The 22626-nt window shown below is 43.6% G+C and overlaps 2 protein-coding genes across 4 annotated transcripts in view; one reads left to right on the forward strand and one right to left on the reverse strand.

The window, feature by feature from the left end:
* C5H17orf75 (chromosome 5 C17orf75 homolog) overlaps window positions 1-886 on the reverse strand; it is a 37454-nt gene extending 36568 nt beyond the window's left edge. Inside the window, exon 1 of the mRNA XM_078778952.1 lies at window positions 830-886. The gene's annotated coding sequence lies outside the window, so the exon portion shown is untranslated. The remainder of the gene's footprint in view (window positions 1-829) is intronic.
* Window positions 436-19020, forward strand: COIL (coilin). 3 transcript variants are annotated; one of them, XR_010984415.2, is made up of 9 exons: window positions 436-723; window positions 12169-13179; window positions 13826-14011; window positions 14111-14261; window positions 14633-14719; window positions 14824-14871; window positions 17598-17670; window positions 18064-18165; window positions 18898-19001. XR_010984415.2 is itself a non-coding variant. In XM_068115804.2 (9 exons), the coding sequence occupies exons 1-9, from the start codon at window positions 446-448 to the stop codon at window positions 18970-18972; spliced, it is 2016 nt and encodes a 671-aa protein (XP_067971905.2). In that variant the 5' UTR covers window positions 436-445; the 3' UTR covers window positions 18973-19020. The 3 variants fall into 3 exon arrangements, 2 of the variants coding, with proteins under 2 accessions (XP_067971905.2, XP_067971906.2); XM_068115804.2 differs by having other exon boundaries at window positions 18059-18165; window positions 18898-19020; XM_068115805.2 differs by lacking the exon at window positions 18898-19001 and having other exon boundaries at window positions 18064-18889.
* Window positions 19021-22626: the final 3606 nt, after the last annotated feature.

Genomic DNA, 22626 nt, shown 5'->3' on the forward strand with positions numbered 1-22626 from the left:
TATTTAATAAGAAAACAAATATATTTGTTGATATTGGAGATTTTTGTTTGTTTATCCTACGTCACTAAATACACAACGCAACAAATACGTGCTTCTTCTTCACTTGATGCTCAACATTTAAGAGGATGGAGCACGAGCAAACAATCATAGGTTGGCAACACTAGCGCAGGCTTTGATGGGCCGAATGTTGAGTGGCCTCTGCCTGCGTCGAAGTTTCTTGGAAGGAACATATGCAATTACAGTACTGTACAACAAAAGTTCGTATGATCTCGCGAGATTTGCTGCTGAATGCGATTTGTCGTTGTCGTCGTAAACCTAGATAATTTTTTTTTTGGTTTTAGAGAATGATGTAAACTTCGATGGGTAGTGTTTATATGTCCTGCTAGATTGAAAGTTTTATGAACAAGAATAATAAAAACAACCAAATGCCAGCGCACGTTAACAAATGACAACGGAAGTTAAGATGGTGGCGCCCGTGGGCATGCAGCATTTCCCGATTCGCATCAAACTTCTGTTCGATTTTCCCCCGCCCGGAGCTCCAACAGAGCGCCGATTATGGTTTCTAGTGGACACGGATCGATGCCGCCTCGTCGCTGACCTTCAAAGCGACATTCGGCAGCACTTTCGCATCAGCAGTGGTACCGCGGTGACGCTTTTTATTGATGGTTGCCTGGCACCTGCAGCTGAGAGGATCACGTTGGTGCGAGATGGTGATTGTGTTTGGTATGGTTCGATTTACCCATTATTTCAAAATTACCATTTCATGCATATATATCGGGATTGCTTTTCTCAAAAAGTAAAGTTTCATAAGAAACAGTTAAAGCGTCACCTGTTCTTGTTGAGAAATAAATGGGGAAAGACCGAGGATCCAGGGGGTGAACCCTCCCCCCTTCCTCCCCATCCTCTCACCATCTCCTCCCCCCTGCCCACCTTTCCACTCCCCTCCTGCCCTCCTCACCTCTCCCCCTCGCCCTCCTCACCTCTCCCCCTCGCCCTCCTCCCCTCCTCACCTTCCCTCGTCCACCATCTCCTCCCCCAATCCCCCCCACCCCCACCTCCTCGCCCATCCCCGCCCCTCCCCTCCCCTTCCGTCCCCCTCCCCTCCCCTCCCCTTCCGTCCCCCTCCCCTCCCCTTCCGTCCCCCTCCCCTCCCCTTCCGTCCCCCTCCCCTCCCCTTCCGTCCCCCTCCCCTCCCCTTCCGTCCCCCTCCCCTCCCCTTCCGTCCCCCTCCCCAAACCCCTCCCACCCTCCTCCCCTCCCGTCCTCTTCCCCCAACCCCTCCCGTCCTCTTCCCCCAACCCCTCCCGTCCTCTTCCCCCAACCCCTCCCGTCCTCTTCCCCCAACCCCTCCCGTCCTCTTCCCCCAACCCCTCCCGTCCTCTTCCCCCAACCCCTCCCGTCCTCTTCCCCCAACCCCTCCCGTCCTCTTCCCCCAACCCCTCCCGTCCTCTTCCCCCAACCCCTCCCGTCCTCTTCCCCCAACCCCTCCCGTCCTCTTCCCCCAACCCCTCCCGTCCTCTTCCCCCAACCCCTCCCGTCCTCTTCCCCCAACCCCTCCCGTCCTCTTCCCCCAACCCCTCCCGTCCTCTTCCCCCAACCCCTCCCGTCCTCTTCCCCCAACCCCTCCCGTCCTCTTCCCCCAACCCCTCCCGTCCTCTTCCCCCAACGCCTCCCGTCCTCCTCCCCCAACGCCTCCCGTCCTCCTCCCCCAACGCCTCCCTTCTCCTCCCCCAACCCCTCCCTTTTCCTCCCCCAACCCCTCCCTTCTCCTCCCCCAACCCCTCCCTTCTCCTCCCCCAACCCCTCCCTTCTCCTCCCCCAACCCCTCCCTTCTCCTCCTCCAACCCCTCCCTTCTCCTCCCCCAACCCCTCCCTTCTCCTCCCCCAACCCCTCCACAGGTGTACACCAATCAAGTTGTAGAGACATCTCAAGGAAGATGAAAGGAAATTGGATGCATCAGAGCTCAATTTAGAGTGTCGTAGCAAAGGGGTTGAATACTTATTGACTCGAGACATTTTCGGTTTTTCATTTTTAATTATCTTGTCAAAGTTAAAAAAAAAAAAAAAAATTCAATTTGACTATGTGGTTTTGTGTGTAGATCAGTGACAAAAAAAATCTCAATTTCATCCATTTTAAATTCAGGCTGTAACACAACAAAATGTGGAAAAAGTCAAGAGGTGTGAATACTTTCTGAGGGCACTGTAGATATCTTACTAGCCCGGAAGTCGGAGCACTCTGCTGGCGATGATGGGCACATCTGGACATTGTTTTATAGGTATTAAACCAAAACCTTGTGCTATCTCTGGAACCCACCTTATAGGAATTTTCTCTCGTACCTGAAAATGGCCATCTCGTATTTTTTAATTATTAATAATGACCATCTCGTATTTTAAGTATTTTCGTCGTCAGAAAACCATGCAGTGATTATAGGGAATTGAGGTGCTATTCCAATATGCTGATTCGTTTCGTACTGCATTTCATCCGGATTGGGTGCAATGCTAACGCATCATGGCCACCATTATGTGAATTACTTCCATGGTAATTTCTTACGAGGTATTTTTGTACAAGTTGGCCAGGTACAAAAGCTTGCAAGCACGTTACCTTGATCAGACGTCCGCGAGGCAGGAGAACATCTGTCTATGTCAGTAAATACAGAAATAACGTCCATCCTGGATTTTCCCATCGCCAATAATTTAAGAGGGGAATGAAGATACAAAAATAACGTCCATCATGGATTTTCCCATTGCCGTTCCCTCCTAGTCCTATGAACTTCACGAAAAATACAGATGTGCCGTCTTTATATTGCATGAAGTAACTAGAATGGTGCTTGGTGGAGCGCATACCTCCGCCAGGCTGAACAGTTTACGTCACTGAAAGGCCGGATCTGGATTCGGACCTGAACCAAAATCAAATTGGCCTGTTCTTGTTGCATAACCAACTCATCCACCAAGTTTTGTTATAATCAATCCTCAACTTTTTGAAATATCGTGCTATATATCGTTTTTCACCTGAATACTCAATGGTGAAGAATCACTTGCAAATTCAAAAATTATTGTATTCGGATCGTTACCAAAATCTAATCAATTCTTCCTTGGCATGCCCACACAACCTGTCCACCAAATTCTGGCCGAATCCGTCCATAACTTTATGAGATATATATATATATATATATATATATACACACACACACACACACACACACACACACACACACACACACACACACACACACACACACACACACACACACACCAAAGAGAGAGAGAGAGAAAAAAAAGAGAGAGAGAAAGAGAGAGAAAGAGAGAAAGAAAGAAAGAAAGAAAGAAAGAAGAGTGGAGAAGGAGACTGATGGGGGAGAGATGTTGTTTGTCAAAGAAGGCCAAGTGGAAAGAGGTGGGGGTGGAAAGCAAGAGGGCTGTCAGATGCTTGTGATTGGCAGGTGGTGGCAGACACAAAGCCACAATTAGTATTCCCAGAGGAGATCTGTGTAACAAGGTTGTGGCCTGACATTGTCATCTGGTCAGGTGCAACAAGACAGGTCATCTTCGGGGAATTGTCTGTACCTTGGGAAGAGAACATGGAGGAGGTGCATGAGTGGAAGAGAGGAAAGTACAGTGAGCTGGAGGCAGAGTGTTGGGAGAAGGGTTGGCGAGTTTCTTGTCAGCCATTTGAGGTGGGGTGTAGAGGGTATATTGGCAATTCCTTTTCTGCATTTCTTGCTCGGCTTGCAGTGTGTGGGACAGAAAGAAGGACGATGTGTGACAGAGTGGCCCAGGTTGCCTTGAAAGGCTCACTTTGGATATGGAGGAAGTTTATGGAGGCACGTCGAATGGTGTAGGTTGAGGTTGTGGGTGGTGGTTCATTTCAGCCTAAAGGGGTCGTGACGAGCATGGAATAGAAGTGTGTGTGCGTGCGTGCATGCGTGCGCGCGCGTGTGTGTGGTTTTGCGTGTGTGTGTGTGGTTTTTCATGAATGTGTTTTTGTTTGAGTGGTGCATGTTGTAAGAGTGGTGGTGGTTTTGCGTGTGTGTGTGTGGTCTGTGTTCTCACTGGCTGGAGGTGGGGATATATATGCATCCGGGTATAGCTGCTGCATGTGGAGGTGTATATGCCCCTGCTGGCCCACCTTAGCTGACCTTATCGAGGTTGAAGGGCCGAAGCGGGATTATGCTGAGGACCTTGACTGAGGACCCGGTCAGTGAGGCACACTTGTGACCAGGTGTGTTTTGAAATTATATATTTATATATATAAATACAAACGTTTATCTGTCACCAGTGATGTCCTGTCACCAGTGATTAAGACCGCTGGATGACGAATAGCTGAATGTTCTTAATCCTGAGGCGGTCGCCGAATTTTTGGCGATTAGGACGCGTGCAAGATGGAGGCTACGAGACGTTTTTTTACCTGAACGGGATGAAAGCAACACGGGTTTATTCCGTACCCACTAACAAAGAAACACGACAGTAAATTCAACAAATACTTTATTGAAAATTAAGCAAGGTGTGAAAATGCCGAAATAAATGTTGAGGTAAATTAAATTCCTAAGTGATGTACCTCCACACACGGACTCAAATACGATTACACAGGGGAAAATGAAATAAAATAAAACCACTTCAGCCGGCACTTAACTTGGCCGCAATGAATTACTTTATTTTAGGAGCTTGGCGGTTGTTGAAGCTGGTGGAGCCACTCAGTGCTCCAAAATGTTGACGTCGAAGGCACCACAAGCGTGAGGCGAGCAGACTGGATTCGCAATTGTTGGCTCGCAAGGAAGCTGAAGGCCGTGTGTGCTTCCCCAGATGGTGGAGGGGAAAGGAGGCCGTCTCGTCTGCTTGCCTCACGCTTGTAGTGCCTTCGATGCGCGGTGATCAACGTCACCATTTTGGAGCGCTTCCCGCGCGTAAACCTGGTGTTGGCTTAGCGGTGAGGGTGCCGGCTTGGGATCCGAGGATCCTGAGTTCGAATCCCGGTCGATCGCTGAAGTAACGCCAGGGGGGTTGACTCAGCCTGTCATCCTTCCGAGGTCGGCAAATTGAGTACCAGCTTGCTGGGATGAATGATCCCGGTGTGTACCCCGGTTTGGAATAGGTACACCGTATCCCTGCGCATCGTAAGAGCGTGACCAAGGGTTGGCGTCAGGAAGGGCATCCGGCCATAAAAACATTGCCTCAAACAGGGAACCATGATTGTCATGGGGCCCGCAAGGCTAACCCCCGCTCTAGCGGGGAAAATGGCCTTAAAACGATCATTCATTCATTCCCGCGCGAGTGGCTACACCAGCTTCAACAGCTGCCATGCTCCTAAAGGAATTTATTGCGACCAAGCTCAGTGCCAGCTGAAGGGGTTTTATTTTATTTTGTCATTCCCCTGTGTGCGTGTTCATAACTGTGTGGAGGTACCTCAAAATAGAATTTTAGTTTTACCTCAGCATTCATTTTATTCTTTGGTTTATTTTCATTAAATTAATATTTGTTGAATTTACTGTTGTGTTTCTTTGTCATGGGTTCAGGGATAAACACGTGTTGCTTTCGTGCCGTTCATGTAAACGTCTCGCAGCCTTCATCTCGCGCGCGTTCATAACCGCCATTTTCCGCTGCTGCCTCGGGAGTAAAAAACGTTCAGCTAAATGTCATCCAGTGGTCTTAATCGCTGGTGACAGGACAATATCGTTTTTGACCCTATCACTCAATGGTGAAGAATCACTTAGAAAATCAAAAATTCCTGTGTCCAGATATTCGGATTGTCGCCAAAATCTAATCAATTCTTCCTTGACATGTCCACACAACCTGTCCACCAAGTTTTGGCCGAATCCGTCCATAACTTTTTGAGATATCATGCTATATATATTGTTTTTGCCCACTCACTCAATGATGAAGAATCACTTAAAAGGTACTCGGATCTGAATCCAGATCTGCACCAAAATCTAATCATTTAGTCTTTGCCACATACCCAACCTCCACACCAAATTTCGCCCGAATCAGTTCACAACTTTTTGAGATATCCTGTTCACAAACAAACAAACAAACAAATAGACAAAACAGACCACATTGCCTTCGCGGGTACTCCCGGAAGTTGATAAAACCTTTGGCGTGCTGCAGGATAAGGGCAGCCTTCATTACCCACCGGCTTGTCAATGTTTGGAATGGACTTTCTGAGGACACCGTCCAAGCATTGACGACTGACTACTTTAAGAGGAGTCTAGACCGGTTGCTGTTCTCCCGAAGATGGGACTACATGGACCATACGCCTTCCTGTCATACAATGACTGAACTTGAAAGACAAACAAACAAGAAAGACGTTTCCAGGTCAAACACGGTACTTGCAAATTCCACCTCTCCCAAAAGAAATTGCTGAGATATCGCCCGGACAAACAAGAGAACGTTGACCTTAGACCTTAACGTTTGACCTACACTACCAGTCAAAAGTTTACGTACACCGAACATTTTTTGAAATTTTACTGTTTAATGTGCAAAATGAACATAAGATGTGAACAAAACTCTTACCAAAGACATATCTGCTTATCTACTGATAATATATTGTGCTTCAATGCATCTTTCTTGTGTGAAACGTAGGCTTAAAGCAATTTTTGGAAATAGGTCGGAAAGTGCAATACAACAACAACATGCATTTTAAGGCCATTTTCCCTGCTAGAGCGGGGGTTAGCCAGGTCGGAAAGCGCAATACAAAATCAAAACTGAAACGTGAAGTTAATGTTATTAGCATTTCAACTCGGGAGCAAAAACTGTTTACAAATACTCTGCTCTGTGTGAAATTATTTTTTTTGTGCTTGGTTTCTTCATCACGTGCAATGTCTATTATTGCCAGGCGCTGCAAAAAATGTTTCCAAAAGGCCAGCCATACGATCTAATGAGTGTTTTTGTGTTTCAAATTGCATGAACATGGGTGCCAGAGCTCAGCTAACACCAGAGAAAAGACAGGCAGTTGTAACTTTGAGAAAAGAAGGCCAATTCATGAGACAAATTGCAAAAAATTACAAGTGTCAGTAAATGCAGTTGCTTGTGCCATTAAATGACATAATGAAACTGGTAAAAATGCAGATAGAAAACGTTCTGGTCGACCAAGAATCACAACAGAATCGCAGGACAAGTAAGCCGAGTCACTAGTCTGCACAACAGACATATTACAGCAAACCCAGAAATTAGAGCCCAGCTAAACAGCCTGGTGTTGGCTTAGCGGTTAGGGTGCTGGCTTGGGATCCGAGGATCCTGGGTTCGAATCCCGGTCGATTGCTGAATTAACGCCAGGGGGGGTTGACTCAGCCTGTCATCCTTCCGAGGTCGGCAAATTGAGTACCAGCTTGCTGGGATGAATGATCCCGGCGTGTACCCCGATTTAGAATAGGTACACCGTATCCCTGCGCATTGTAAGAGGCGACTAAGGGTTGGCGTCAGGAAGGGCATCCGGCCATAAAAACATTGCCTCAAACAGGGAACCATGATTGTCATGGGCCCCGCAAGGCTAACCCCCGCTATAGCGGGGAAAAATTGCCTTAAAACGATCATTCATTCATTCATTCATTCTAAACATCTCCAGCATTGCAACTGTTTCAAGGCCTTCTTTTATCAAAGTTACAATTTTCTCAAAATCACAAAGTTTTTGCTCCCGAGATGAAACGTTAACATTAACTTCGCGTTTCAGTTTGGATTTCGTGTTGCACTTTCTGATCTATTTCCAAAAATTGCTTTAAACCGACGTTTCACAAAAGAAAAATGCATTGAAGCACAATAGTGTTGTGGTTTTGAGTTTTGTACAGTCAGTATAATAAAGGTTAAAATTTCCCCCTCATAGTTAGTCACACAAGCAACATGTAGCCTCGCGATGGTGTAGTTATTTCTTAGTATTTGTGAGCTTAGTCCTTTTCCTATGTTAGTTCTGCGTTGAGTAGAGTCAGGAGAATAGGCCCGACTTCTACCGACTTTCCAGCCTCCCTAGCCTCATGCCCCTTTGTGCTGACTTTGGTTCATTTTGGGCGAATTAACATGAGGCAGGCCTAGGAGGGTTGAGGCGGAGCCGAATGAGGGGCGGCAGAGACACTGACGGTAAGCACGGCAGAGGCACTGACGGTAAGCACCAATCAGGGCTCAGAGGTGGTGGCGGCAGCACTGCGTCACAGGGTGTGGTGGGAAGGTTCGAGGGGGTTCGAGAAGGTTCGAGGGCATAGCTACAGTCACGTGAAAAAGTAAGTACACCCCATGTAAAGTTTTGACTTTTTCAACATATTTCAACATAAAGCTATTTGATCTTCATTTCAACAATATTGATAGATAAAGGTGATATAATATAACAAATATCATGAAACATTTACATTTTGTAGTTCATTGTATAATTTAAATAAACAGAAATGCAAATTTAACATGTGGAAAAAGTAAGTACACCCTTGGCTCTAATAGGTGGTATTGCCCCTTTTGGCAGAAACAACCTCAAGTAGGCGTTTCTTATAACTGTCTACCAGTCTCTGACATCGACTGTGAGAAATTTTTGCCCACTCCTCCATGCAGAATTCTTTCAGCTGTGCGATGTTTGAGGGGTTTCTTGCATGCACAGCTCGTTTCAAATCCCCCCACAACATCTCGATGGGATTTAGATCCGGGCTTTGACTTGGCCATTCCAGAACCCTCCATTTCTTTCTTTTCAGCCATTCCTTGGTGAATTTACTGGTATGTTTAGGGTCATTGTCATGTTGCAAGGCCCACCTTCGGTTGAGCTTCAACTTTTCGACAGATGGCCTCACATTATCCTCAAGCACCCTCTGGTACAATGAAGAATTCATAGTGGATTCTATGATGGTGAGCTGCCCAGGCCCTGATGCAGCAAAGCTGCCCCAAATCATAATATTTCCACCACCATGCTTTACAGTTGGTATCAGGTTCTTGTGGTTAAATGCTGTCTTTGGTTTTCGCCAAATATGTCTTCTGGTACGGTGGCCAAATAGCTCTACCTTTGACTCATCTGTCCAGAGCACATCGTTCCAGAAGTGCTGGTCTTTGCCTGGGTGTTCATTGGCAAACTTTAGTCTTGCCCTGATGTTCTTTCTGGACAGCAAAGGTTTCCTCCTGGCACACCTCCCATGTAGATCAAATTTGTGCAGCCTCTTTCTAATGGTAGCATCGTGCACTTTGACATCAACAGTGGCAAGAGCTACCTGTAGGTCCCGTGATCACATTCTGGGGTTCATGGAGACTTATTTCAGCATCTTGCGGTCTGCTCTCGGGCTGAACTTGCTGGAGCGGCCTGGCTTGAACAAGTTGGCAGTTGTTTGGAATCTTCTCCACTTGTCGATGATCTTCCGGACAGTCGAATGATTGATTTCAAATTGTTTGGAGATCTTTTTAAATCCCTTCCCAGACTCGTAGGCATCTATAACCTTCTCTCTGAAGGCCTCAGAGAGCTCTTTTGATCAAGGCATGGTGACGCCGCACACTTCAACCACAAAGAGCAAACCAAACTAAATGTCTGAGGTTTAAATAAGACAGGTTCCTCCAAGATCCTCTCTAACGATGGTCTAATCATTTGCACCTGAGCTGGTGCACCCGATTCTAATTTTAGGTATTTGAAGTAGTGATAAATGTAGGGGTGTACTTACTTTTTCCACATGCGAAATTTGCATTTCTGTTTATTTAAATTATACAATGGACTACAAAATGTAAATGTTTCATGATATTTGTTATAATATATCACCTTTATCTATCAATATTGTTGAAATGAAGATCAAATAGCTGTATGTTGAAATATGTTGAAAAAGTCAAAACCTTACATGGGGTGTACTTGCTTTTTAACATGACTGTATATAACCCGTTGCACAAAGCCCCCGAGAGGACTCGATAGGACTTGCAGCAAAAGGACTTGCCTCCGAGAGGACTGCTGCCCAGGGAGAACTCGCGCACACTGACCAACCCGGAGGAATTGTTGACGAGCAGGAGTTGAGAGCGTCCAAGGACTGAGAGATACGCGGGTGAAGAAAGACGCGCATGAACCGGAATACGAGCTATTATAAAGTGACGCTCGGTTGAGTTGGAGGCCGATCCGCATACAGTGCATTAAGTCGCGCGAGTGATAACGGCTGTGTAACCGTCAGCCACGCTGATAGACTCGCATTTGCCGTTCCACCTCATCGGCTGCCTTTGTTCGGGAGACGCGCTACGACGTCTTCCACCACCTGCTGCCATATTCGCGGGACGTGCTGGGACCGTGGAGAGCTGGGCGGGGCTGTTCCTGGACGACCACGTCAACGCATCTGGCTGGGACATCAATCCATCTGCAATTGCCTGTGTGTGTGTGACGGGCCCGAGTCCGGGGGATAATATAAGACTGACTAAGTGCTGCTCTGTGTCTCTGCATCCACGATCATTCTATATACGTGTGGGAATAATTAAACCTGTGTTCTTCCTTTCTTCCATTTGATCGTTCCTGTGGTTTCCTCATTGGCTAAGCGTGGTACGAATAGAACCGCTCGAATCGGGTTCCACTACTAAACTGCAGTTCCACTACTAAACTCAATCCGCTCGGCATACCCAAACCACACGTGGCTCGTGCGAGGCTTGCTTCCTCGCTTCCGTGGCGGCGCAGGGAATTAGGTACGAGCGAGAGTTGGTCCCGAAACCCTACTTTGCGTTTGCCCGGAAGGGACGTTTCAAGTCTTGGTTCCGTCAAGCCCAGAAAGAACAAGGGGATTAATCCCCCCTTGGTAAGGGGAAGAAGGGCGGCGAAGAACCGTAACAATATATTATCAGTTGATAAGCAGATATATCTTTGGTAAGAGTATTGTTCACATCTTTTGTTAATTTTGCACATTAAACACTATGTTGGGTGTACATAAACATTTGACTGGTAGTGTATATAGTCAAAAACATCGACAGCCTCACTTTTTTCCTTCGGAATTCTCTGGTAAAGTTTGAAGAAGATTTCTGAAAGCGTTTGAGTTGTCACACTCAAACAAACGAGACAGACCAACATATGACTTTTTTTTTTCATCACAACAAAGAAATATATTTTTTGATTTTTAATGTTCATCATACCAAACAGACAGTGGTGAAAACATAACCTCCATCCACCTTCGGTGGTGGAGGTAAAGACGTGATTCTGCTGGACACAAACAAAAAAAACCTGATAATATCTGTTGGTCGTGATGTGAAGTTTTTGACCACTTCGATACGAGACCAATAAATGTTAACAAGGAGCTTTGACAACAGTTTATTATGAAAAGGCGCAGGACTGCAAAAAACGGACAGTCCCGTGACAAAAGATAGATGGATATGAAAACAGGGAGCGAAATAAATAAATTACACTCGCGATCCGATATAATGAAGACCCACTTAATCCAGGAAATATGATTAAAATCGCCACGAGTGTACAACAGGGTTTGCCAGACAGAGTGCACAATGCACACCTCCCCCTCCCTCCCCCCCTCATAAAACAAAAATGAATGAATGATCGTTTTAAGGCCATTTTCCCCGCTAGAGCGGGGGTTAGCCTTGCGGGCCCCATGACAATCATGGTTCCCTGTTTGAGGCAATGTTTTTATGGCCGGATGCCCTTCCTGACACCAACCCTTGGTCACGCTCTTACGATGCGCAGGGATACGGTGTACCTATTCTAAACCGGGGTACACACCGGGATCATTCATCCCAGCAAGCTGGTACTCAATTTGCCGACCTCGGAAGGATGACAGGCTGAGTCAACCCCCCTGGCGTTAATTCAGCGATCGACCCGGATTCGAACCCAGGATCCCAAGCCGGCACCCTCACCGCTAAGCCAACAACCTTGTGCTAAATGCGTCCTGAGGGTTGAAAGGTGTGTTCGGTATCACAAGGTATTGAGTTAAAACGTAGGTATAGGCCATTTGGGCCATCATGCGCGTGTCGTATTCGCATCTTAGCATACCCATCTCCAAATACCTTTCTGTAGCCACTATTGTAGAGGTAGTTGTGATTAGACCAACAATCTTATGCATTTGTCGTTTCGTTGGATGACATGAGCTCCCATGTTGGTAGTCGGGCACTCTTCACAATAAAATTGTGGTTCATGTTAAAAATACAGAGCAAGACATCTTATGTCTTGTTCTGCTATGAACATGGTGTTCTATGAACTCTATAGTTTTTATTTTGTTCTGATTTTTGTTGTCTCCCCTTACCCTCTGATGTGAACAGGGTGCAGCAGGTAGATATAACAGATGTGGATGAGCCTGGTTTCAATGGTGCTGCACTAAATCGAGAATCGCAAAGCTGCCTCGATACCATGACCGAGGTGGAGGGAACCATTACATCACCTGAAATACTTGACAGGATTATTGATGCATTAGATCAATGGCTACAAGAAGAGCCACCGCAAAAAAAGAAGAGTAAAAAGAAGCATAAGCGGGAAAGGACACCCGATACCGATATAATGCAACCACCCGCAGAAAAAGATGGAATTGATGACACTTTAGGAGTTTCGGTGTCTAAGAAGAAAGAAATTAAAAAGAAACCGAGGATATCTGGCTCTGAAGGGATGGCCCTCAACAATACCCATGTTCCCAGGTCAAACGCGAGAGCCTTGAAAAACAAACAGTACGAACAGTGTGAGCATAATGGAGACGCTGCAACAAAAAGAAAAAGTGAAAAGATGAATCGAGGAAGTAAAAAGGCTTTGTGCAAAAGATCGGATGGAAGCAACTCAAAATTCAAGTGTAATAAAGAGGACGGTGATGATGACGAAGATGATGATACGTCTGTATCTAAAAATGTTAAAAAAGTACGACCTGATGTTAACAGGAAAAGGAAAAGAGCCGTTCCTGATGTCCCTGCTCTATTAAAGGGGACTGTTTCACAAGAAGAGCAAAATGCCTCTCGCAGCAACAGCAGGATTAATGATGGTGATGATGATGCAGTGAAAGACGCTTTACCTCAGAAATCACAACCATTGCAGGAGTCGCTCGAAGCTCGCATAGGAAATGATGAAGCAGTAGAGGGAGTAGGAGTGTTGAATGATGCCAACAAATTGGGCAACACCGCAAGAAAGGGAACCATGGCAAGAAAAAAGGATTCAGAAAAATTGAACAAACCTAAAATGTCTTCTTCTTCCGAGTCCAACTCCTCGTCATCTGACGAATCACCTGTTAAGAAAGATCAAACTGTTTCTGCAAGGAGTCCAAAGGCCCAGACTGCAGCTCTTCTGAACAGGTGCGAGCATGGGTCCAACATGTTGTTGTTGCTGCTGCTGCTCCTACACGAGATAATGTGTTGAAGTCGATACGGTTACTGTATCAGTGGAACTGTGACTTAGAGTAATTATGCTGTTTATGCCTCCGCCGGCTGTCCGGCTGTCCGTCTGTCCGTGATAGGTTTTCGTTACCGCGATAACTTGAGAACGGCTGAAGGGATCTTAGTCAAACTTGGCACAGGTATGTATAATGATGTAAATATGAATTGATTAGATTTTGGGGTCCCGAGGTCAAAGGTCAGAGGTCATGTCAGGTAAAAATGTGATTACTTGAGAACAGCTGTATTGATTTAAAGCAAACTTGGTACAAGTATTATAATGATGTAATAAAGTGGGCGGAGGCATATCGGGCGACGTCAAAGAGTATCGTTCTAGTTTTAAATATATTCTTCTTTATCCAACCTGAGTCAGGATAATTATTGGTGGGTAAATTTACCAGACTAGCATAGAGAATAGCCAGTGTGATCTTGTAATGAGCAATGTAAAACAGATCGTCAACTATTTATATATTTTCTCTGAATGTAGAACCACCTAAAGCCTTGTGGTTTACCAGATTCGACAAGCTGGTGGAGTGACCTTTTTCTAAACCTGTTTTTATTTCTATAGGGGGAGAGAGGTGGTGCCACAAGGTCGTGGAATTCCTTTGGCCTTATCAAAGCTTTCTTTGCCGATGAAGGGTCGAGGCCAAAATCAAGGTACTGGAGCCTTGATGCGTCCAGTTGGGTGTGGAACAGCTCAAATGGGTGGCCGTGGGTTGCCGTCTGGATGTAACATCGAGGGTGGAGGTCTGGGGTAAGTGATGTGTGAAGTGATTACAACTCTAGGAGAACACTGTCAGGTCAACAGTGCTCATGAATGATTGTAATCTAACTGGATTGATGCTCTTGGAAGGAGGGCAGGTCATGGATGGAACATACGTGGAGGTCATATTGCTGCTGTGCCCAAACACACATTCCTGAATGAAAGTGAGGACTATAATTCTGAGGGGAGCCCAACTGTCACAGATGCTGCTGCAGATGTTACAGGAACAGCCAACAGTCAGGTAAGTAGGATTTCTTGTCCAACTCTTCCATGAGCCTTAACTTTTGCATAAATTTAAACATAATTTTGGAGCAAAAACTTTTATCTATAACTGTGAGATTGGAAAAGCAGATGATATAATTAACTTGATATAATTAACCAGAATTTGTCCACCTTTATGTCAATCAAATTATCTGCATGGCATTGTGGGAATTTTAGGAGTCGTTGATTTGAACTGATCCTTCACACTGTCCTGAAAGCTAATCATCCAATAGTAGAATGTTTGGCTTTATTGATGGATGAACGTCACTATTACTTGAATGGTGGGCCTCAGTTGGTAAGCCACAGCATATGACAGTCGGATCTCTTTAACCTGACATTCACAACCCGCAGGTTCCGAAATCGGCTCTCGTGAGAGATTACATGTCCCTGGTGACCCTTAATGGCACTCCTCGTGCAGGAGACAACATTGCATTTAAGGTGAGACAGTGTTCCCTTTTTCGACCTTGAATTTATTTCCTCTGCTAGTGTTTAGCCTCATCATACCCTCAATTGAGCATCGATTTTTTTCTTTTTTTACTCAGATGTTGGAGATGGGAGAGAATTATTCTCCGGAGGTGTCAGAGTACAAGGTCAGCACGTTATGCCATTTTTCTTACTATGGGTTACATACCCTTATATTGCCATGTTTACAATGTACAGTCACGTGAAAAAGTAAGTACACCCCATGTAAAGTTTTGACTTTTTCAACATATTTCAACATACAGCTATTTGATCTTCATTTCAACAATATTGATAGATAAAGGTGATATAATATAACAAATATCATGAAACATTTACATTTTGTGGTCCATTGTATCTATCTATAATTCCAGTAATCTCTGTCTGTACGTTTGTACGTTTGTCTGTCTGTGACCGCTGTTTCTCGACAACCACGGGTCCGATATACTTTTAACTTGCCAGGTATATTGCTGGGGACCCGAGGATGTGCCTTTTCAAGGTTTCATATTAATCGGACAATTACTTACCGAGCTATGTCCAAAAAACGATTCAACCAATCAGAGAGCAGCGAACTATCGCGTGTGCCGAACGTGGCGGACACACTCTGCCTCGGATGGCACATTTGAGAGCGTATTCATTTATTTCACGTTTGCAAACTATGTTGGCGTTAAACTATGTTTTACAACTAATAAAAACGAATTTGCGATTCATTCGCTTTCCTGCGCGTTTGTGCACGCGATGGCGATTTCTTTACCAAACTCCGGAAGCCGTTCGCTTTGGACCAAACCATTGCATGTAAATAGAGGGGGGGGATTGTCACCACTCGCAAGCCGTTCGCTTTGGACCAAACCATTTCATGTAAATAGAGGGGGGGGGATATAATTTTAGATATAGATATAGTACGGGCATGCCCTAGTAATTTAAATAAACATAAATGCAAATTTCGCATGTGGAAAAAGTAAGTACACCCCGACATTTATCACTACTTCAAATACCTAAAATTAGAATCAGGCGCACCAGCTCAGGTGCAAATGATGAGAACATCGTTAGAGAGGATCTTGGAGGAACCTGTCTTATTTGAACCTCAGACATTTAGTTTGGTTTGCTCTTTGTTGAAGTGTGCGGCGTCACCATGCCTAGATCAAAAGAGCTCTCTGAGGCCTTCAGAGAAAAGGTTATAGATGCCGACGAGTCTGGGAAGGGATTTAAAAAGATCTCCAAACAATTTGAAATCAATCATTCGACTGTCCGAAAGATCATCCACAAGTGGAGAAGATTCCAAACAACTGCCAACTTGTTCAGGCCAGGCCGCCCCAGCAAGTTCAGCCCGAGAACAGACCGCAAGATGCTGAAAAGTCTCTAAGAACCCCAGAATGTCATCACGGGACCTACAGGTAGCTCTTGCCACTGTTGATGTCAAAGTGCACGAGTCTACCATTAGAAAGAGGCTGCACAAATTTGATCTACATGGGAGGTGTGCCAGGAGGAAACCTTTGCTGTCCAGAAAGAACATCAGGGCAAGACTAAAGTTTGCCAATGAACACCTAGGCAAAGAAAAGCACTTCTGGAACAATGTGCTCTGGACAGATGAGTCAAAGGTAGAGCTATTTGGCCACAGTACCAGAAGACATGTTTGGCGAAAACCAAAGACAGCATTTGACCACAAGAATCTGATACCAACTGTAAAGCATGGTGGTGGAAATATTATGGTTTGGGGCAGCTTTGCTGCATCAGGGCCTGGGCAGCTCACCATCATGGAATCCACTATGAATTCTTCATTGTACCAGAGGGTGCTTGAGGATAATGTGAGGCCATCTGTCGAAAAGTTGAAGCTCAACCGAAGGTGGACCTTGCAACATGACAATGACCCTAAACATACCAGAAAAATCCACCAAGGAATGGCTGAAAAGAAAGAAATGGAGGGTTCTGGAATGGCCAAGTCAAAGCCCGGATCTAAATCCCATCGAGATGTTGTGGGGGGATTTGAAACGAGCTGTGTGTGCAAGAAACCCCTCAAACATCGCACAGCTGAAAGAATTCTGCATGGAGGAGTGGGCAAAAATTTCTCCCAGTCGATGTCAGAGACTGGTAGACAGTTGTAAGAAACGCCTACTTGAGGTTGTTTCTGCCAAAGGGGGCAATACCACCTATTAGAGCCAAGGGTGTACTTACTTTTTCCACATGTGAAATTTGCATTTGTTTATTTCAATTATACAATGGACTACAAAATGTAAATGTTTCATGATATTTGTTATATTATATCACCTTTATCTATCAACATTGTTGAAATATGTTGAAAAAGTCTAAACTTTACATGGGGTGTACTTACTTTTTCACGTGACTGTATGTGGAAATGGCCATTCCATCCTGCTATCGCCGCACAGGCTTAGTTTGTAGGTGTGCAGATTGTATATACACTGTAATGGGTATAGTGAGTGTATGTCTTTTTCAGTACATGGTTATTGGTTGACTGTGTCGTTGTTGTACTTATTACTTCATACTTTTTTCTTTTTTTTTGTGTACTGAATCGATTAATTTGTATACTTTGATTAATTTGTATACTTGTATACTTAATTCATTAGCTCTCGGGTCTGTCTCAAAAAGACCTCAAATTTTGAGCCAATCTCAAAAAGACGAGTTAGTAAGGTGACAAGAACAAGTTGATTAGATTTTGGTTTAGCTCCGCATCCAGATCCTTCTATCAGTGGATCCAAAACGTAAACTATTCAGCCTGGTGGAAGTATGCGCTCTACTGAATGCCGTTCTACCTTATTACTGTTTTTAATCGCTTTCCTCCTTTTCTTTCTTTTATTTTTGGGTGTTTTTTTTTTTTTTTTAATAGTGTCCATTCCCACAGGAAGGCAAGGTGTTGGAGTATAACCAAGCCACATGCGAAACTGTCATCTTGCTGACAAATAATCTTGCTGCAGGTATGCATTGTCATTGAAGGCTGCATCCCTCAGTTTGTTGGCATCAATAAATGTTTGTCCATAGCACTGTAAACTTTGGATATCAAGTGCTTTCTCGATTGGCCCTTTAATTCAGCTCTTCCACGAGCCTTGACCTGTGTACAAAAGCTTGTCCTTGCGTCCAGTTATTTCCATGTCCAACAGTTTTAATTGTAATGGTTGGATATTTGTTGCTATCAATAAGGTTAGAGGGCCTTGCAACTCTTTCTTGATTATTCTCTTTAATTGATGCACTTTTGCAATAAGCGTATTGATCTTGTTCCATTTTATCTACCTGCTCTGTCTATCATCTCAAGCCTTTCACTTTGCTACCTCTTAATCTTTCAATCGTTCTTGTTTCTTCAACAAGGGAAGAGGGCCATTGGAAAGTTTGATCTGGTATTTGAAACTGAGGATGGAGAGAAGAAAGGTGATGGAGAGTGGGAGTACTTCAGCAAGAACCAGGAGGAGGACAAGGTGTGACCACTTGTTTGATCATAATGCTCCTGGAGAAACAACCATACCTGTGGGACAGGAATGCCTTTTGCCTTCCTGTCTCACAGTGGGGCCTATTTGTGATTAATGCCACAATGCTGCAGTCTGAGAATTAGAAAGGAATGCAAAAACCTTGTCTGCTAAATCTCTGAAAGATAAATTAAATAAATCCTTGCTATGGTATTGCTGTTGGCTGGCTCGAGTTTAAAGCTGGGTTGAGATTCAAACTGAGGCTCGATGGTTCAAAAGCGAGTACACACACCTCTAGGCCATCCTACCAGCCCTTTTCAACATTGTCCTCGAGCCAATTGCTAACAGATGGTTGTTTGATCAATTTTGTTGCCATTCTGGGAGAGGTAAAGTAAAGGCCCTCACGAGTGTTGGTTGCATCAAAGACTGTAAGAGCGGCTTTGTCCAAAATGTTCCAATTAGGATACCTTTCAGTCACGTGGCGATCTGGATTGTAGGAAAATATGCACATGCAGCTTGGGATGGTCCATTTCAAGGTTGGAGTTTCTGTCCCAGTACTTTTGGTGACATAATGCAGAATGTTTCTTATAAATGCTTTTGCCATGTGATGCTGATAAATTCCAGTGTTATTATTATTATTTTTTTGTCGTATACATGACTCACCTTCCCCTATCCTTTTCATTTGTCATCATGATAGTCTGATCTGATAAATGACTCACAGGACAGGTTTTTTTGTTTTTACAGGTTGTACTTCCTTGGTCGGGGGTCATTGAACCAAAACTCATCCCAGAATCCCTTGCACACAAATCCACAACCTGATGGCCTTGGATTGGAGAAGAGAAAGGGTGTATATATATTATATATATATATATATATATATATATATATATATATATATATATATATATATATATATATATATATATATATATATGTGTATGTATGTGTGTGTGTGTATATATATATATATATATATATATATATATATATATATATATATATATATATATATATATATATATATATATATATATATATATATATATATATATATATGTGTGTGTTTATATATATATGTATGTGTGTTTATATATATATGTATTATATATATATGTGTATATACATATATAATATATGTGTATGTATGTGTGTATATATATGTATGTGTGTATATGTATGTATATGTATATGTATATATATATATATATATATGTATATATATATATATATATATATATATATATATATATATATATATATATATATATATATATATATATATATATATATATATATATTCTTTGTTTTTCTTTGTGGAGTTAAATCCAGAGATTATTTATTTCATGGTCTTGATGCGAGGTTTTTTATTTTTATTTTTTTAAATTGTCTTGATGCGAGATTTTCCTTCGAGCCATCCTGCTATGAGCATGCCTCTCACAGCACCGATTAATCCCACCTTTTGGGGTCTACCGCGTGGGGAAGTTTGGCCCGACTCTTCCACAAACCGTCTGGCCAGGCCTGACGTTCGACTTGCAATGAGTTTGTAATTTGTTCGGATGCCAGCGATTACTCAACGAGACTTCACGAAAGACACCGTGAGATCTTCACTGTCCCCCAGTTAATAGGCATGATGGGACATCCAGCTTGACGACCTTTTCCTCAGAGCTGTGATAGCATAAAATTGAATGTGGATTTGAACTGACATCTCAACTTCGACTTAGAGCCAGATCAGTGAATCTCAGTTGCCAACAAGGAAATTGAACAAGCTCTTGTTTCTAATGAGAAGTTTCTTGTTCTGTCCCGGCTTCATTGGATCCTCCTTCGGTGTTCTTCACTCGTATCTGGATTGGAGTTTTTATTCTGTTGTTGTCAATTTTCCTAAATTAAGAAAAAAAGTAGTTTACATGGTTGGATACTTTTGCAGATTCTTGGATTAATTTTAACAATTCCAAGTCTTTGAGTTCTACTTTCTACCCCGTTCGACATTAACTTGTAAGTGATCTGCAATTGTTTTCAGAGCCCCCTTTCAAATCCCCACCACCTCACTCCTCATGTGTTGGAGTTGGAAGCGGGGTTGAATGGAGCCATTCTTGTAATATGTACTCTATTCACTTTTCCATAAAATAAATATTTTTTTCAGTTGCACATCTTCCTTTGGTGTCATTTTTTAAGTGTTGTTTCATTCAGATAAACTCTTTGATGTTATTAGTCCCCGGAGGTACGACAGATTTGTTCTCGTCGCTGTCCGTCCCACCTGTGGTTTTCCAGTTTTTTTTTCAATACCCTTTAACATATTGAACGGACATTTGGGACACAGCTTTATTACCCTGCGCTCGCGAAGCGAAAAGCGGGGTTCTGCATTCAGTTACGTACGTGTGCTGTGTGCCGTACGTGTGCTGTGTGCCGTGTCTGCATTTTGAAAATTCATTTTCTCGGCAATCGTTGGTTAGATTGACATGAAATTTTACCGTCGGTGCACCTCTGCCTGTATATTTCTTTGCTGATAATTATGACGTCATCAGTCACGTGGTATGGACGCCATCTTGGAAAAACGTTCCACTTCTATATCCCCCAAACCGCTTAATGGAAAAAATTGAAAGATGGCTCATTGTCAAGTACACCCCATGGGGAATAAGATATGTTAATGATGTCATAGGTGCCTTCATTATGACGTCATAATTCAACAAGTACAACGCTTGATCTGATCAGTATGAAAAAAAAAAATCCTCTGCAACTGTTAGTCCAATGAACACGAAATTTTCAGAATATGTGCGGCTCCTCCTGTAGAATTGTTCTAATGATAATTATGACGTCATTGGTCACGTGGTACAGGCGCCATCTTGGAAAAAATCGAAAGTTGCACCTCTATATCTCCGAAACCACTCCATGGAAAAAATTGAAACATGGCTCATTGTCAAGTACTTCCCTTGGGGAATAAGATATGTTAATGTTGTCATCCGTGATTTCGTTATGACGTCATAATTCGACAAATACAACACTTATCCGATCATTGTGAAAAAAAATTCTCAGCAACTGTTGGTCTGATGGGCACGAAATTTTCACCATATGAGCGCCTCCTCCTGTAGAATATTTAAATGATAGTCATGACGTCATAGATTATGTGGTACAGGCGCCATCTTGGAAAAAACGAAAAATGTTGTACCTTTATCTCCAAAACCGCTGCATGGAAAAGAATTGAAACATGGCTCATTGTAAAGAATTCCATATGGGGGATAGGTGTTATTAACGATGTCATTGATGCCATAATTATGACGTCATAATTCGACAAGGACAACGCTTAATCTGATCAGTTTGAAATGTATTGGGAATGATCTATGCAACAATTATATTAGAGAATATATATTTATGATGTCATCGCTCACGTAGTCTGGCAGCCATATTGGATGAAAGAAAAAATGTTCAAAAACAGAAGAGTTGGCTCACAACAAGTATTCTATGAATACCATCTAGTTATGATATCTTACAAAACAAGTTCGAGTTTCAGGGCGTTTCGTCAATTTTTTTAATTCGTTATGGGTTTACTATGCAACATATTGGGACCGGTGGGGTCATGTATTACAAAGCATTTCTCCCTCTTGTTTTCCTTTTAACCTTTTGACCTCAGTTTGCAATGACGAGTGTTATTTGCTAACGAGGGTTAACGTACACCGTAGAAACGTGCACTAGCATTTGATCGTACGACGGCTCGTCTAACATATTGTTATATTTGTGTGAGTGGGGGGGATGAGGGGTGGTATACATACACCAATGTCATGGTCCTGCAGGGGGGGTGAATACGTGCTTTGATGGTTTTTGAAACGTGTGTGAATGGTTATGGGATTTGTGTGAATGAATGGGGGAGAAATCCACCGAGCCATGTGGAACCTGTCACACCAGGACAGGGCCCACGGAAATTTAGGGTACATTGGGATGGCCCCGCAGGTAACGTTGGGTATTGTGGCATCCACCGGGGGACGTGTTCTGTAGGAAGGGGTTGTACAAACGTTTTTGAATTTTTGCAATTGATGGTTAAGTTTTGTGGTTCAGGTTGGTTTTTGTGTGCTTTGTTGATTTTCTTCTTGCCCCAGGAGTTAGGAGCAAGGACATCAAGCTTTGTAAATATTGTTATGTCGGTAGGGTAAAGGAATATCTCGAGTCAGGTAGATCTGAATAGGTAACATTCTTCGTCTGTCGCGATAGGGAATCGACCCTGTAATTTCTGTGTTCTAGGCGGGTTGTCGGGTAAGAGTATACCTGTGAACATACCAGGATGTTCGGGTGTTAAATAGTTCTCGGGATTAAGAATAAACCCCCGTGTGTCAAACCTGGTAATCGTTCCTTTGTCCCTTATGGCAATGCACTCATTTAAACACTTAGATAGGTCCCTAGCGCACACACTAATTAATTCCCTGCAGGATCGAAGCTGCCGTCGGTTCGCTGAAGGTAAGCGCTTTTACCACAGCTTCCACTTCC

Source organism: Myxine glutinosa, chromosome 5, assembly GCF_964187855.1.
Source record: "Myxine glutinosa chromosome 5, kmMyxGlut1.1, whole genome shotgun sequence".
NCBI classification, from domain to species: domain Eukaryota; kingdom Metazoa; phylum Chordata; class Myxini; order Myxiniformes; family Myxinidae; genus Myxine; species Myxine glutinosa.